The 16,311-nt window shown below is 46.4% G+C and overlaps 1 protein-coding gene across 3 annotated transcripts in view; it reads left to right on the top strand.

Annotated features, from left to right (window-relative positions):
• Window positions 1-16,311, top strand: part of ZFYVE27 (zinc finger FYVE-type containing 27) — a 570,694-nt gene that overhangs the window by 182,440 nt on the left and 371,943 nt on the right. For all 3 annotated transcript variants that reach the window (XM_069611556.1, XM_069611555.1, XM_069611554.1), the window contains exon 6: window positions 14,871-14,983. In XM_069611556.1, the coding sequence (XP_069467657.1) occupies window positions 14,871-14,983 (113 nt within the window). The remainder of the gene's footprint in view (window positions 1-14,870; window positions 14,984-16,311) is intronic.

Genomic DNA, 16,311 nt, shown 5'->3' with positions numbered 1-16,311 from the left:
TTCATCCTAGACTGCTGCCTGTTCATCCAACATCTTCCAGTGCCGTTCCATCTGCAGATGCCCTGGTGTCCCTGATCCGCGATCAACATCGTCTGGCGGCCGGTACCTTGGCAGCGGCACAAGCACATATGAAGGAGCAGGCTGACAAGAGACAGACCCCTGAGCCTGTCCTTCATGTTGGGGACATGGTTTGGCTGTCCTCCAAGAATCTACCGGTACGCAACTTACCTGTGAAACTGGCCCCTCGCTTTTTTGGTCCCTTTCGCATCACAGGGCGTATTTCGCCTGTTGCCTTTCGTTTATCTTTGCCCCGCTCTTGGAGGATCCATCCTGTCTTTCATGTTTCCCTTTTGAAGCCCTACGTGCCCGATGTTATGGGTCGTACCTGTTCCCGTCCTGCCCCGGTCTTGGTTCGGGGGGTCCCTGAATTTGAGGTGCAGGAGATATGTGATTCACGGATTTGGCGAGGTGCTCTGCAGCTTCTGGTCAGCTGGAAGGGTTATCCTGCTTGTGACCATACTTGGGAACCGCGCTCCTTCGTGCATGCACCGCGCCTGGTTCGGGACTTCTATCTCCGCTACCCTTGGAAACCCGGTGCTCCAGGGTTGTCCGGGAGGGGGTATGGTGTCACGCCGCGCGCTCGCTCGCGGGCGCCACTTACCTGTCCTGGGGTCCCTGGTCCACGGCGGCAGCGGTCTCCTCCTTTATGGAGACTATACCCGCGGTGGCGTCTCTCCTCACGCCGACCCGCGGTTCGGATGGGCGCCGTGGACGCCGCCATCTTGCGAGGATCTGCGCATGCGCGGATCGTCAGTGTTTCGACGTCCCGCGCATGCGCAGTGTCGGAACATGCGTTCCAAGCCTCGCTTTGACCCCGGGCCATAAAAGAGCACTGCATACACAGGGACAACGCGTCTCAACGCGGTTGTTACTGTGTATGCGCTGCTGGAGTCCTGGCGCTTGTTGTCCAGCCCTCCAGTTTCCTGTTCTTACCTTTTCTGCCTAGTTCTGCCTCATTTCCTTATTCCAGTCTTGCTTCCTGGTCCTCCTACTCTTTCTGCTCCTTATTTCTGATACCTTGCCCCTCCCTGGTTTAGGGTAGAGTAGGTTCTGTCTGGGTTCCTAGTTGTAGTAGGGACTCTCCTGTCAGTTCTGCCCTTCTTGCAGTTTGCCTTCCTTTGTCTGTCTTGTGCCCTGCCGGTACCTGTGCCTTACTGCCTTTTGGAAGTTCCTGAGTTCAGTCCTGTTATCATCGGTGATTTCATCAAGCCTTCTCAGCCAGTGGAAACACTGTCCCGACGTCACGCAAATTCTGAGAAGTGCCACCCGTGGCGTTGGGAGTTGGTTCAGTGCCGTCCTGTGTTATATCGCCAGGAGGGGATTGGGCTAATTTCTCACGTTACCCATTCATCGGCCATCATACATCGACATACTGGCAACCTCAACTCCACGGTCTACAGGAAGCAGAGGTAACTCACGATCTCGTGAAGATTCGTTTAACACTTTTGAGCATACACCTGCTAGGCAGGAGACGTTTGGAATTGGGTGTTTCCAGGTCCATTTCCGATTTGTCTATCAGTTTAAATGTGGGAATTGCTGGATTTTTTGGGAGTTTGCGGAACATGGCCTCGCTGATGAAGCTCTTACCGTTGTTCACACATACTCGGGCGAGAACAGAGTCCTTCCCCTCATTTAACTGAATAGGGATGAACAACTGCTTTCCAATTTTTTGAATATCAGCCAAGCTTTGAGCTGATTTCTCATCTTTTTGGACTATAGGAATGGGATTTTCTGATTGTGAATTTGTATAGAATTTCAGAGTGTTTCCTTCCAGTGTGGAATGCCATCTTAGACTGGAAGGAAGGTTGATTTTCAGAAATGGAGAGGACTCCCCATCACCATTTTGTTGTCCTAATGCAATTACTGTCACGTCTGGGATTTGATTATTCTGGAAGTGAAATTCAATTTTGTCAGGTTTTTGTTCAACCATGTGGCCTGTGCCATTTAAACTAACATGGTTGTTTTTATTGGTCGGTTAGTGTGGGTCGAGAAGACCTTGTTTACACAATCTATGAGGGGAGACAATTTACGCAGGATATCAATACCTAGTAAACAAGGCATTCCCTCTGGAGTCACAACTATGACCGGGTGCTTCACCTTGTGTTGCTCAATTTTAATGTCTAAATCCGCAGTCCCCTCAACAGGAATTTCCTTCCCGTCGAAGTTCTGAAGTTGTCCAGGAGGAGGGGTGAGAAGAATTTGGTATTTCTCCCCCCTGCCCGAATTCAGCTGATCAAAGGCCCTTTTTGACAGAAGGGTGGCTTGGGATCCAGTGTCCACCAGTGCCATAATTGTACATTGCGCCTGTATTTGGACCGGAGCATAAACTCTTCCCTCCTTTTCCTCAAGGGGGCAAAGATAATGCACATTTTTGGCCAACTGCTGGGTTAATTTCCTTGCTTTGGATACTGACAGAGAGGTGATTTGGGCAGGATTCTGTTTGGGATCTTGGGAACCTGTAAGAAAAAGGTGACAGCTAGATATGGGGGAAGTTTTGGATTCCCCTAGTTCTGATTTTGGGCTGCCCCCCCTTTTTGGAGGCAGTCACCAGAAAGGGTTTGAACCAGAGGATTTTCGTGCTGATCATTCTGGGGTTTGATGATGGGTGGTTTTAACTCGGTCCGCACATCTACCCAGTCTGGATTTGGATCCTGTGGGACCCATTTTGCTTTGGGAGGAGTTCCCCCATCCTTGAAGGAGAATATCCTTTTCCCAGAATCCTCTGAGGACCCCTCTCCTTCAAACTGGAAGATTTGCACCTCCTCCATGAAATGGGTCTTTTTAGACTCTTTATTTCTCCTGCCCCCCCACCCCTCCTCTGTTCCTTGAGTCGCAGACTTTCGGGGGCAGGAGAATTTGGTTCAGGTTCCTGGGTTTCCAGAGGCTTTCCAGAAGTGGGGAAGGAAGCTTCCTCTAAGGCTTTACACCCCCTTCCCCTTGTGCCTCCTCCCTGGGAACCGGTGGGTTGTCAGGGTTCTTCCCCCGTCATTGTTCTGGAGAACCAGACCCTGGATTCGAGGACTTCTGAGCCGCCATGCTCATCTGAGGGTTCTGTTGAGCCCTCAGCTTGCGAACCATATCCTGTGGCATGTTCTGGACCTGGCGCTCTAGTTGGGACACCCGCTCTGGCTGGTACGGGGTCCTCAAGTCTACCCTGGGTTGATCCCGGGAAGGGTAGCTATCCCTTCTCGCATAATAACCCTGGTTAGGATAGTTTGGGAACCCCTCAACCCTTGGTCTCCCCTCTCCCGGATTGGGCTGTCTTGAGCTCAGGAAAGTGGGGAAAGAAAGAAGGGTTGTTTTGGGGGTTGAAGTTTGGCGGGTACTGGGGAAAGAAATTTGGTCCGGCCTTTGGGGGTTTACTGCCGTCCTGGGCAAAGTGAGGAGGGAAGTTCCCTGGGTTTCCTGTTGTCTGGTTGGATTCCACCCCCTTGGGCTGGAGGAGTCCACACATAGCCCAGGATAGGCCTATTCCCCTTGTAGCATGGGCTGATGTAGTCAGGGGAGTTAGGGGTCCCATTTGTGGGGTTACCTCCCTGGCTCCCTGTTTGGGATTGGCCCGAGGGCCTTCTGGGTCTGGGGTTGGTCGGATTCTGTGCAGGAAGGTTCTTAGGCCCCCCCATCTCCAGATCTAAAATGGGGGCAACCTTCACCTCCGCCACCTTAGCAGCAGCAGGGGTGTTGGTTGTTTTGGGCTTTTTGCCAACATTTTTGCTTTCCAACGGCCTCTGTACTTCATAGATGCGCATTGCTTGTTCAATGACCCAGTCTAGTGATCTTTTCTCATGAAAGTCCCTCACTAGCTGGGTCATAATATACTTAGGGAGAGCATGAAAGAAGGTGTTCCACAAATTCCTTACTGTCAGTGCGCACCCTTCTAGTGGTCTGCGCAAAGGCGCGTTTCAATTCCTGAACAAATTCTTGTGGGGCCTGGTCTTCCCCACATTGTAAATTGTAGGCTGCCTTGCGAGCCTCTTGAGGGTTCCTATGAATGGAAAAATGTTTCAGGATGGCTGCCCTATAGGTGGACCATCTGGAATGGTTCTGATCCTCCAAACCCGCAAAGAAGCTGGCGTACTCAGGAGAAAACGTCCACTTTACATACTGAATACAGCTTTGGATGTCCTTCAGATGCAAAGTCTCCATCATCTGCTGAAATAATTCAAGGTGCTCCCAAACCGAATGTTTGGCATTTTGGTGGTAGGGCGTGATGACGCTCCTAATAGCTTTTATTTGTTTCAGGGGATCCATGAGCAAGGCCTTCTTAACTTTGTTAGCCTTTTTAGTTCTTGTCACCCTGGTCCACTCATCCTCTGACTCAGAGGCACTGCTACCAGAGGTGGCTGTCTGGTCTTCTAGACTCTCCCGGATTCTGCCAGCTTGGGAATGGCTGGCAGAATGTAGGGGCCTAGTTTCTTGGGACCTGTGGCGCTCAGAAGAGTCTTCTGACTCTTCCTTGCTCCCAGGATTGGTTGAGTTCCCCTCACCCCCCACTGTCCTAGCTGGAAAGAGGTTTTTAGTATGCTCTTAGTGGGCCTAGTCTCATGGAATTCCCCACCAAATTTCACTGCCTGATCTCTTGGTGAGTTATATTTCTGAGGATCCATTTCTCTGATTCTCCCCTCACTGGAGTCTCCCTGATTAGAGAAGATGGCCTTAGCACTTGGGAACCTGTACATAGATGCCTGCCCATCCATTTCTGGGAGGCGCTGACCTATTAGCCCCATATTCCCCATTGGGTTGAAGTCTACCATCCCCATGGCCCTTAGTTCATGTGAGCCAGTGGACATGTGGGTGGCAGAGTCCATGGAATTGAAGAGATTAAAGTCTCTGGTGCCAGGGTTCCTGAGGGTATGCTCAGGGGTTTCCCTCTCCCATCTGACCTCATCTCTCTCAGCCCCTACTCCCTGATGACATGCAAGAATCTGACCATTTTGTTATTCTAGTAAGGCCTTACTGGTCTCTGAGTTGTTCCTGCATGGCTATCTGTCTATGGAGCCCGTCATTTTTTTCACAGAGAGCCTCATTGTCTCTCTGTGCTTCCTGTCTGATTTGGGAGTATTTGACAAATTTTTGCTGCCTGAGGCTCACCTCCTGAGTCTGATCCTTACTAGCCTGAATATTCTTTGCCAGAGCATCTTCCACCCTCCTGGTGTGCTCCAACAGCTTTTCGTAGTCCGTTTTGAGTTCACCCAGTCCCTGAAGAGCCAGGTGATTTTCTTCCACCTTGGTTTTTAAATGGTTGACTTCCTGGCCTAAGGCGTCCCTTTCCTGAATTAGTGTACCCCTCTGTGCAGCCAGGTCGTCCCTTTGTTTTTTGAATGCACCAGCTTTTGGTGCTCTTCATCGATCTCTGTTTGGGATTCAAGGTCTTTAAGAATTAATTTATTATTTTCTTCTTTTACTTGGTCTATCTGGTCTTGTAAGACGTCTAGCTGTACTGCACAGACTCTGTTCAAAATTAGTTGTTGCACCAGTTTTTGTTGGCTCTGTTTTAAAGAGTCCAACCTTTCTTGACACTCATTTTGAAGTGCCAGTAATTTGTTATCTTGCTCTACCTTCTCTTGGTGCAGGAGATCCAGACCTTCCTTTAATTTTGTCAGGTACTGTCTGGTTTCTCTCTCTGATTCTTGGCTCTTTTGTAGCCTTTGCTCTGCAGAGTCCAAATCAGTTTGTGTCTTCTCTAGGGATTGTATTTGCCTTTTTGCCAGGTCTAGGTTTTCGGCATATTGTTCTTGTATTCCTCCAATGTCGAGGTACAGGTACGCCGCTATTTTGGCAATTTTACTTTGCTCTTCTTTTACCCTTGGGGCCATACAGTTCACTACTTGCCTGGTTTAATGGACCCTGGTCCTGCCATATATCTAATTCTGTGGCAGTGGCTTGTTGTTTGATTTCCTGCAGCCAATCATTCTCATCCTGCTCAACCCATTCACCCCGACAAACAATTTGTGCAGTAGGTGTTCTTTTGCCATATTAATTTCCACTGGGGTCGCCATTCCGGAAGTATTAATTTCCTTCTGACTCATCTCAGGGTTACTTTTACCTTTGCAAAACAGGCCCAACTCCTTTGAGTATTTCTATTGAAGGGTGTTTTTACAGTGTAGCACAGTATGGTAGCCCAACAAGGTGTATGTACCCCGTCAGTTAGCACGCTGTGTTAGACTGTCACGAGTGGTATGTCTAATTCAGGATCCCGCGACGAGTCCCCAAGTTGTAAGTGATTTCAATCCGGCACACACCTAAGTCAACGCCTAGCGTGTAATGCACAACTGAAATCCTTATTTATTTTTGTCTAAAAGTTCTTTGATTCTGAACGATGTACCACTCATATCACGCCCCTCTCCTGGAACCCCCCAGTCACACTGAACCAGGAATCAGGCTGGTTTGCAAAGTTAAAATATGTATGTATGTATTTACAATTTAATCACACTGGGCCTCATTCCGAGTACGGCGCTAACCAATGGCGCTATTAACGCCTTGGTTGACGCCGTACCCGGACCGGCAGCGCCTTGGTGGATGGCGGAATTACCGCCCCATTCCAAGGTTGGCGGGGCGGTAATTCCCCAATCCCCATTTACCCTTCCCCATTCCCATTCTTGCCCCATAGGGCATAATGGGAGTGGGGAAGGTGTTAATTACGCCACCGTAAATTACGGTGGCGTAATTAACATCAAGGTCCCTTAGCGCCATGGTTTTTAACACCTGCTAAAAGCAGGTGTTAAAACCTCCATGGCGCAAAGGGAACTCGGAGTATGGCGGTAAGGGATTACCGCCACCGCTCTCGTTAGCGGTGGCCGCTATCCCTTACCGCCATACTCGGAATGAGGCCCACTATGTTTTAATGGGTACACAATAATCACCAATGGGGTGATGTAACACTGAATAATCTCTTTAATACACAAGGAGTAATGGTGAGCAAAACAATTCAGCACAGAAATATGTTTGTGTGTGTGTTCAAATCAGATGGCACTGTGGTTACTAGTTCCCCCTGCACACCCCTCAAACCCCCAATAGGCAGTGTAAAGAGATAGGAAAAGAGAGAGCAGGTATTCAGGAATGGCCGAATTCAAACAGAATATCAATCCCAGTTTCCCCCAGCAACACAAGAGAAAAACGGAATTGATTGGTAAGCTGTCAGAATGGTTTTAAAGTTATCTTAGAATGGACTGGGCAAAAACACTAAATATGGTCTAAATTGCTGAAATTGTTATAAATTCTTATGGGAGCCGCTTTGGATAGTTGCACACAAACACTAGCAATGATTTAATACCAAGAAACAATTTGAAATCTTAAAATGAAGGTCAGGAGCAATCATAAGCTGTTTTACACGTGTAAGGATTTCCCTAAAACGAAATTCACAGCAAACTTTTCACTGCGCGATAATCGCAATAACGGGAGAACCGTATGGATTTGGGATGCAAATTAAAGCTGTAGATGTTAGCTACAAGTAGAAGTTGAAAATTTGTTTCTAGCTCAAAAACGCAGGAAGTTATGGACGTTTTAGTGGAGGTCGCTTTTTCGAGATAGGCGCAGGAATGGAAAACAGGAATGCACTTTTAAAATGACACAAAGGATTTCTTACACTAGAGGATGACTATGAATGAACGAATACCACACAAGAACACAGCCACTTGATCAGGGCGACTGCCTGCAGTGGTCCCGCCTTCTTCAGATGAGAAAAGATCAGCACAGAGATAGTGTTAACAATACTAACACAGGAGGAAGATAAGAGGGATTGGATAGAGACTTCAGACAATTCCAAAATATTCCTAACAATATCAGGTTCTGGAGACAAGATAGGATGGGTTTAAGATAGGGATTAACTAATCAAGGTTCATAGGCTAATGACACAGTTCTGTCTATGGATACTCACTAGATATGTGTTTACACGGTACCGTCAGGATTCTGGTCCGTCAAAATTCTGGTCAGGGAAGGGAATCTGGTTCTGGGACAGACAGCTGGGCACACCGGACTGGACTGGGTCTTCAATCAGCAAGGCGCTCTGGTCACAGCACGGCACAGGATTGGATTGCATCTGCCCTTTTTGGTTCTGATGATAATTTGATTTTAGCAGGTAAGCAGTACAGCGCAGCCCGGCTGTATTTTGATGCTCCCCTTAGGTGGTGGGATTCTGGTTCTGGATTTTAAGGCCTAGCTGAAAATAAATGGTTCAACTATGCAATGGGCCTTTCTGCTTTGCCAAGTTTCTGGTGTCTGGAGCAAGGAAGATGTAAAGTTCTGCAGCAGGGTGCTCCGCCAGCATTCGGATAGTGGGTGAATCTGTGTGTCTTTTTGAGTAGTGAACTGTCTCGATTTATGCTATGATAAAGGGGTGTGTGGGCTGGTTTATCCGAAGCTCGCCCCTTTGACAGCCGATTGGGTAAGAGTCTCCTCTCTCCCTTGATGGGAGGAGAGAAATTTTTATGGTGTGGGTTTACGAGGCTAAGAATCCACCCCTAGCCTCTTTAACACAAAATCTACTTTTGACACAATACATATTTACACGTATGCAACCTTTATAACAATCGCATATACAGATTACATATTTTGTGTAGCAGCTACTCCTTAAAACCCCGTTGCTGTGGGATCTTGTGTCTGCTTTTCACCTTTTCATCAGGAACACAATGTCCAATTTATCAGCAAATTTCTACAAGTGTGCGCATATAACATGGGCATACGTGTATCACGTTTCATACTTCTAGCAGAAATACATTGTGAGTAAAATCAAATTTTCTGCCGTTTCCTTCCAAAATATGTCACACGATTTTGCCGCCTCTTGAAATGTGCAGCCAAAACTTAGATTCACAAATATGTTACTTTTGTATTTTTGACAATTTTAAGTGGCAAGTTATATGTATTTAAACAAAATGTTCTTTGTGAATGTTCAACCACAGATGGCTGTTTGGCTCCACCTCTTTTGTCTCCCTTCAGTTCAGAAACAATCTCCTCCCTGTTGCTCTTGGCAGAGTCCCTTTTACGACGGTCCTCACACCTCATATTTCCTGCTTTGCATCTGTTCATTGTTTCCTTCCCCACTGCAGACCAGCTTCTTCCCCCACCTTATAATTATCATTTAGGTGTGATTTCCTGCTGGAGAGGAAGAAGGCCTCTGTGAGGGAACCTGTTATTCCGGTTTAGTTGCTTTAGCCAGGCTTACATTTAAATGTTAATTCTGTTGCATTTTTCCTTAGGTTAAAACAAACTTATGATTTCTAAATAGCAGCTAGAATTCTCATTCTAGATTTTGAACCATGGGATCAAACAATTACAACATAGGTTACTCTCAATACACAGGCCTCTTAGATTGCAAACATTTGATTTCAGTTTATACATGTTTAAAGTTTACTCAGGCAGGCCCCTGACAGCTGTCATTCAGGCGGCCGAGGATACTGCACCCAGAATTTGACAGATCCACGACAGGCTACTTTTGCTGTGGAAATCCCTTGATGATTTCAGCTTTTCAGGACATTGCAAGTTCACAATGATTTCTTGAACTCAGTGAATTGTAGCACCCAGTAAGAATTTTGGTTGTTTAAGGGTGTTTTGTACTAGTATTCTGCAGTTTCAGCAACAAAGAAAAAGTGATTTGAAGCAAGATTTGGGTTTTCCTTTAGCAAAGCACTGCTTTTTCCTCCTGTACTCCATTTTCACATGTTGTGGTGCCCAGTGATATGTTTCAGGAGTGAGATCTCTGTTCCACCACTGACAACAGGCATGGTAGATTGGGCCACCATCTTTTTGTGCTTTGCAAAGCGCGATTTTCAGAGGTTTTGGCGCGCACAAGGGTTTTGCGGCCATTTTACTATTTTTGGCTTCATCAGAACACAGCAATGCCGCATGGCAGAGCAAAAGTGGGTCAAGACATCCCACACAACCATCAACCTAACAGACCACCTTAACGCCAAAGCAGACTCTGCAGAACACCAACGGATCTATGACAACAACACAGAAGCACTCAACTAAACAACTGCAAGACAAAACTAGGATCAAAAAACAAACCTAACCACGTCAAAAAGATCCTTTGCAACCTAATCATCGCTAGATCAAGGTCCAAGCTTGCCACATAGATTTACGACCTCCTATGCGACGGAGGTATCTGCATCTTATTCATAACCGAAACATGGCTAGACGACAATTACAAAATCACGCTCGTGAACTGCCTCCCAACAACTTCAAGTGCTCACAAGCAAACAGGAAAATCAAAAGAGGATGACTGACAATGGCATACAAGGAACACCTGAAAATTCAAACTGAAGAACCACTAACCTTCGATGACTGTGAATCCATAATCCTTTGCCTAACAGCAAACACCAAAACAATTCTCAAATGTATCCTCTTATACAGACGACCTAAATACGATGCAACCTTCATAGACGCCTTCACTGAAGCCATCACTAACCTAGCCATAGATCAGGAACACCTGATAATCCTTGGAGACTTCAACATCTGGTTTGACGAAGAAACCGCTAACACACAGAAATCACTAGCCAAACAAATGAAGACAAAGCTACATCAGCTAGTCAAAGGAGCAACTCTTGTGGCGGGACATACACTAGACGCAATATTCGCCAACAAAAACCTCATCACCACGGCGCCAACAATACAGATCCTCTGCAGCGACCACCTCATCAACCCCTTTGTGATCACACTAGCCACATCAAGAACCAAACAACCATACAAACTGCTTACTATCATGAAAAGAAAAGAAACTGGAGGACCATAAAAAATAGCAACCTAGTAAAAATACTTGAATTGAACAAACCATCTGCAACGACTCTGGATGAAGCTGACCTTAACAGGCAAACAGAACTACTGCACAAATGGATCACCAGAACAATACATGAGATCTCCAAGGAAAAACGTTTCACCCCATCGTGCAAAAGAGAGACAGCAAAATGGTTTACCCCGCTACTCAGCACCATGAAAAGAAAATAGCAGGAAGCTTGAACTAGAATGGACAGGAGAAAAAACACCTAGCGAAGTAATTACAATTCCACTCCAACAAAAAGTAAATCCATAACTCTGAAAAGAAATACTACGACAATAGAATCATCAAAGCCGCCAACACCCAAAAAGAACTGTTTTGAAATCATAAACGAAATGAGAAACCGCTGCAACAGCACACTGATACCTTCCCTGAAATTGTGCAACTACCTTGCAGACCACTTCAAAAACAGAATCAGCGCCATCCAACAGATCATACAAAGCAGTCCAAGCAACTATAACATGCAACCTACCCAGCCACCCGAGAATTGCCATAACCAACTTTGAAGCTTCACTCAAATATCAGCAGAGACATTCGTCAAGCAACAAAGTAGGCTCCCCATGGGTCCCTGTACCCCAGATATACACAAATCAATCCTCACACAAGGAATACCCATGGAATATTACAGAAACCTTTTTAACCAATCACTTTTAACACAGAAAGTAGAGACCATTCAAATCGGCATTCATCATGCAGCTCCTCAAGGACACAGCAGAAAACATAGAGAACCTCCAACTACAGACCCATATCAACCATCCTGTACCCAGCAAAACTACTCAAAACATAAGTCTACAGAATAACACAAGAATTCATAGACGAACACCTACTGCTGTATCAAGCAGAAGTAGGCTTCAGACCAATAAGAGGAACTGAAACGGCACTTCTCTTAATCTGGGACAATCTAAAGGCTAATGCAGACTCAGACAAAAGCACAGCTCTAATACTGCTAATAGTTCTGGATGTCTCTGCAGTATTTGACAAGGTCAACCATGACATCCTTATCAGGAGATTGGAAGAACTAGGAATCACTGACTTAACCCTACTATGGATAATATCCTTTCTAACAAACCGAACTGAAACTATATGGATCAAACCTTTCAAATCAACCCCAAGAGAATCGACCTGTGGAGTACTACAAGGATCCTCCTTATCCCCATTGCTTTTCAACATCTATCTGGCACCACTAATCAAGCTCATTAAAAAACAAGGCCTCACATGCTACACCTACTCTGATGACACACAGTCTACAAAATACAAGATACACAGGAAGGAAACGCAACGCCGGAAGACTGCCTACAAGTACTCTATGGCTGGCTGAACACAGCCTCTAACTCAACCCGGGCAATACAGAAATAATGAGCATATCCAAAAGCAGAGAAAACAATCACTACATCCCATGGCCGACGAAACTAGGAACAGCACCGACTACATCAGCGATGGTAAAAAACCTCGGAGTCTTGATGGACAACGAACTAACACTGGATTCACAAGTAAACGCCATAATCAAAAAATGTCTCTTCCTCTTACAAGCGGTAAAAAAGGATCCTAACATTCCTTCCTTTCACCCACAAAACATTCACCATCATCGCACTCATCATGTCCAGAGTAGACTATGCCAACAGGCTATACCTATGAATGCCAGAATTACTATTACAGAAGCTTCAGTGCATCCAGAATGCTGCGGTAAGACTCCTGCTCAAACTACAACGAAGAGAACACACTACCCCAGCGCTGAAAATGCTACACTGGCTACCAATAAAACAGCAAATACATTTCAAAGCAATGTGCATAACGCACTGAACAATCCAAGGCCAAGGAGCAGAGTTCCTAAATGAGAAAATAACCGTCTACCATCTGACAAGGCCACTTGGATCAAGCGAAGACATTCACTTAGAACCAAAACCATACAATGAAAGAACATTCAGAGGATCATCTTTCTCTTACCTGGCAGCAATTACCTGGAACAAGCTACCAAAAAACATACGCAACACAAGGGATCGTTTGGAATTCCAAAAACTACTCAAAACTTGGATCTTTGCTCCAGAACCAGAAGAAAACTACTAGTAAGCGTACCCAGCAGGAAACAAGACCCTAAGGAGTAACCCATTATCCTAACTTAATTTTCCCTAACCGGAGGGCAGGGAGAGGAGACACCAACCACCCATGTCCACATATAGCTAGTCCACAGAGGAAACGTAGATAGTTAAGGACCTCCCCAAGGGAGGGGCAGGGAGTGACCAGCACCTCTGTCCCAAACATTGCCAACCCAGGGCAGGGAACACACCTGTATCAGCCAGGTAGCTATACCCTTAGAGTAACACAAGGGAAAACTACCACTCCTCAACATGCCCGCCAACTAGGCGGATAAACTACAATACCAAACACACAGGATAATCGTAGATGTTGAGCACAGAAATGCAAAGACAGCGGTAAGGAAAACTCGCTAACCCAACTCTAAAACCTGAACCTTCCGCATACACTTCCCACACAGAAACTCAAACAACCACATCTCTGCACAGAATTCCGCACATACTTCACCACACTACAACAACAGACTAACAATTCATAACCCCTCACAACAGCACATCTCCACCACTCCCCCTTTTTTCACACCCTCCTGATGGTGCGCTATACAAATACCTTTAACATTAATATCCATTCTGCACGAGACCACAAGCATCCCCAGACGTTGGTTCCGAGCCTGCTGGGCCTCTGGACCCAAGCTACTCCTCACTGATGATGCACAGTGAGGCCGAAACATGTCAGGGATGCTTGTGTTCTCGTGCAGAAGGGATGTGAGCTCGCATTTTGGGCAGCACTGCCCCTTTTGGGGTGGGACCAAGCCTTATTTTCATATGGCAATTCCCATTTCTGTAATGGCTTGACTGGTTAAAGAACAATGATTTGGAGGGTTGCCCAGAGCTGTTCCAGAGGTAAAGATTAATTCTAAACCTTCCATCCATCACCTTTTGTTTTGTCTCGGCTCACACAATGTCCAACAACCTGTTCTTGTACTCCTTTATTTTGTTTTCTAATGCTTTTTTGGGGTCTCTACTTCCTTTCATCAAGAATGCCATAACCTTAGCATCTAACCATAGTGTCATAGCCATATTTCTTTCCAATGGAAGGGTGCTGGTACTCTGACATCATCTGTACCTTCAATTCCTTAGCTATCAGAGTCTTCAACCAGTGCTCCAGGTACCTTCTAATGTTCTCTAGTGGGTAACACTACAGAGATAGGGAGGTGCTTAATCATATGGGGCCAAAGACTTCCTCCCCAAAGGGTAATTATGGGACTCCTGGCCTCATTACAACCTTGCAGGTATCCTGGCAGTAGAGCCGCCAGGGCCAGCAAAGGTTGTTACCATTTCTGGCACGCGGTCCGGCCGTAATGCCGCCGGATTACGGATGCCAGTGGAGCGGTGTAAATCCCCATTGGTGGAGTCCCATAGGACTCCATGAGGGGATTTGATGTCATTACATTGCATTACCGGTGGCCGTAACGAGGGCTTTGTTTGAAGGTAGTGCCCACCTGCCTTACCTCCAGCTTTTAACTGGAGGTAATCCAGGTGCCCCACCGCCAAACCCGTAGTCGGGCGGTCCGGTATAGTGCCGGTATCCGCGAATACCGGCACTTTTTTACCAGACCACCCGACTTGGAATGAGCTCCTCTATCATTATCAAATCCACCACTGGCCCTCTGGGCACACCTCTTACTGTGATGTCCCCCTTTCGCCACCTTCACTGTATGAGTCCAAGGAGCATGACACTTCCACTTCTGTGCTACTGGTGCTCCCACCACTCGATGGGCCCTATGACTGACCTGTTTCCTCTTATTTTGGAATGTTTCAGATTTTTCACTATTTGTAAACGTTGCTAGATGTGAACATTGCCTCTACACCAGAACAAGTAGCTGAAGGTTCTGCTTTTTCAGTTGAATCGCCACAATAAATTCTGTTTCTCTTTATTGTGAATAATCTATTTCTGCTGGCCAGGTCTTGTTTTGCATGTTTGACCAAAGATTGTTTTTATCATGTCCTAGATTTTATGGTGCACTCTTGGGGTCTGTCTGCATTTTATATCTTCTTCCGCTGAGTTGGGTTCTTGCCATTCTCAACAGCAGTCTCTTCTTTTGGAATGCAGAGTTTTACAGAGGTAAGACATTGTTTTATCCCTTACATTCACTAGGCCACCACAATGTTTTCAATTACTGCCAAATTGCTGTTGAATATTGGACATTTAATTCAAGAAGCAGTATTTTCAAAAGCATGGAAAAATAATGAATGTCTCCATTCAACCGTAGTTGGACCTAGTCTGTGTCCTATGTGTTTTATCAACTCCATTTGTGGGTGCTGCATTTACAGTGTTAGGAAGGCATACAAAAAGAAAACCTTACATTCTGCCTTCCTACCTCACTCTACCTTAATATCTGCACTGATTGAGCAGTGTCTGAAGGGTGCTGTATATGATTCTCCTGTAGGGAAGTTGGAGTTTCTGAATCCCTGGATGGAATGATACCCTGCCTTGGTGGGTTGGCAAGCCTGTGAGTCCCTACTCTTAATTTCTGAGAGACACATCTTCTAGCAGACAGCTTGCCCCTCTTGCATTTCAGGTTGGGGAATTTGGTCAATTCACCACAGCAGTTTATACAGATGTACCATCTAAAGTGTCCTCCGGGAGAGGGCTAGGTGAGGCCCTACAGAGTGCCTAGACCTTCTTGCTCCCTCCATTGCTTTATTTCCTCCCCCAACATTCCTGAAAAGCCGTAAGCGTTTCATAATGAGCACAATACGTGCTTCTCAAGGTCTTCCCTGTGCCCACCCACCAGCTCCACTGCACCTACCTCGGCCCGCCGTCCAGAATTTGGATTGGTTGATTCTCGGGTCACAAGACCCCCGTAACAGCCTAACTGAGGGATGTGCCAAAGGAGACAAACACCCTCCCTAGGGGTTTGGGAAACCGGGGCCTCACTGGCAGTGACTCCTGTCAAGGGGACACGGACTCCCATTACCATTGGGGAACTCCCTGTAACTAAAGCATTATTGGCATGCATGGGAATTAAAGAAACTGATGGTATATTCAACTGTGGGACTCAAGATAATACTGAAAGTGCCTTTGAATGTTTTTGCGCAAGGCAATGCTGGTTTTTCTGTAGGCTTGACAGCGTAGCATATACAACACTCCCCTTTTTGGTCCTGAGCAAGATTAAAGGCATGTTCACCCTTGATGGAGGAGGAAAAGCAATATGCAGGAGGCAAGCCTCTGACGTGAGCACATCGTTGAGGGGTGAAGCTGCACTGCACAGCAGAGTCAGCTGTGGCTCGAGCAGAGTACGACGCAGAGGCGAGATGCCGCTGACCAGACACAGAGAGAGTGCCGATTCAGAGAGGCAAAGGCAGCTCAAGGCAAGCATTACCTGGAGACGCAACCACACAGAGACCGTTTTGGGCCCGGTGCCTGCACACCACAGCCAAAACAAGGGA

Source organism: Ambystoma mexicanum, chromosome 8 (assembly GCF_040938575.1).
Source record: "Ambystoma mexicanum isolate Mex_15411 chromosome 8, UKY_AmexF1_1, whole genome shotgun sequence".
NCBI lineage: Eukaryota > Metazoa > Chordata > Amphibia > Caudata > Ambystomatidae > Ambystoma > Ambystoma mexicanum.
The sequence above is the reverse complement of the archived record's forward strand: the minus strand, read 5'-3'. Positions and strand labels throughout refer to the sequence as shown.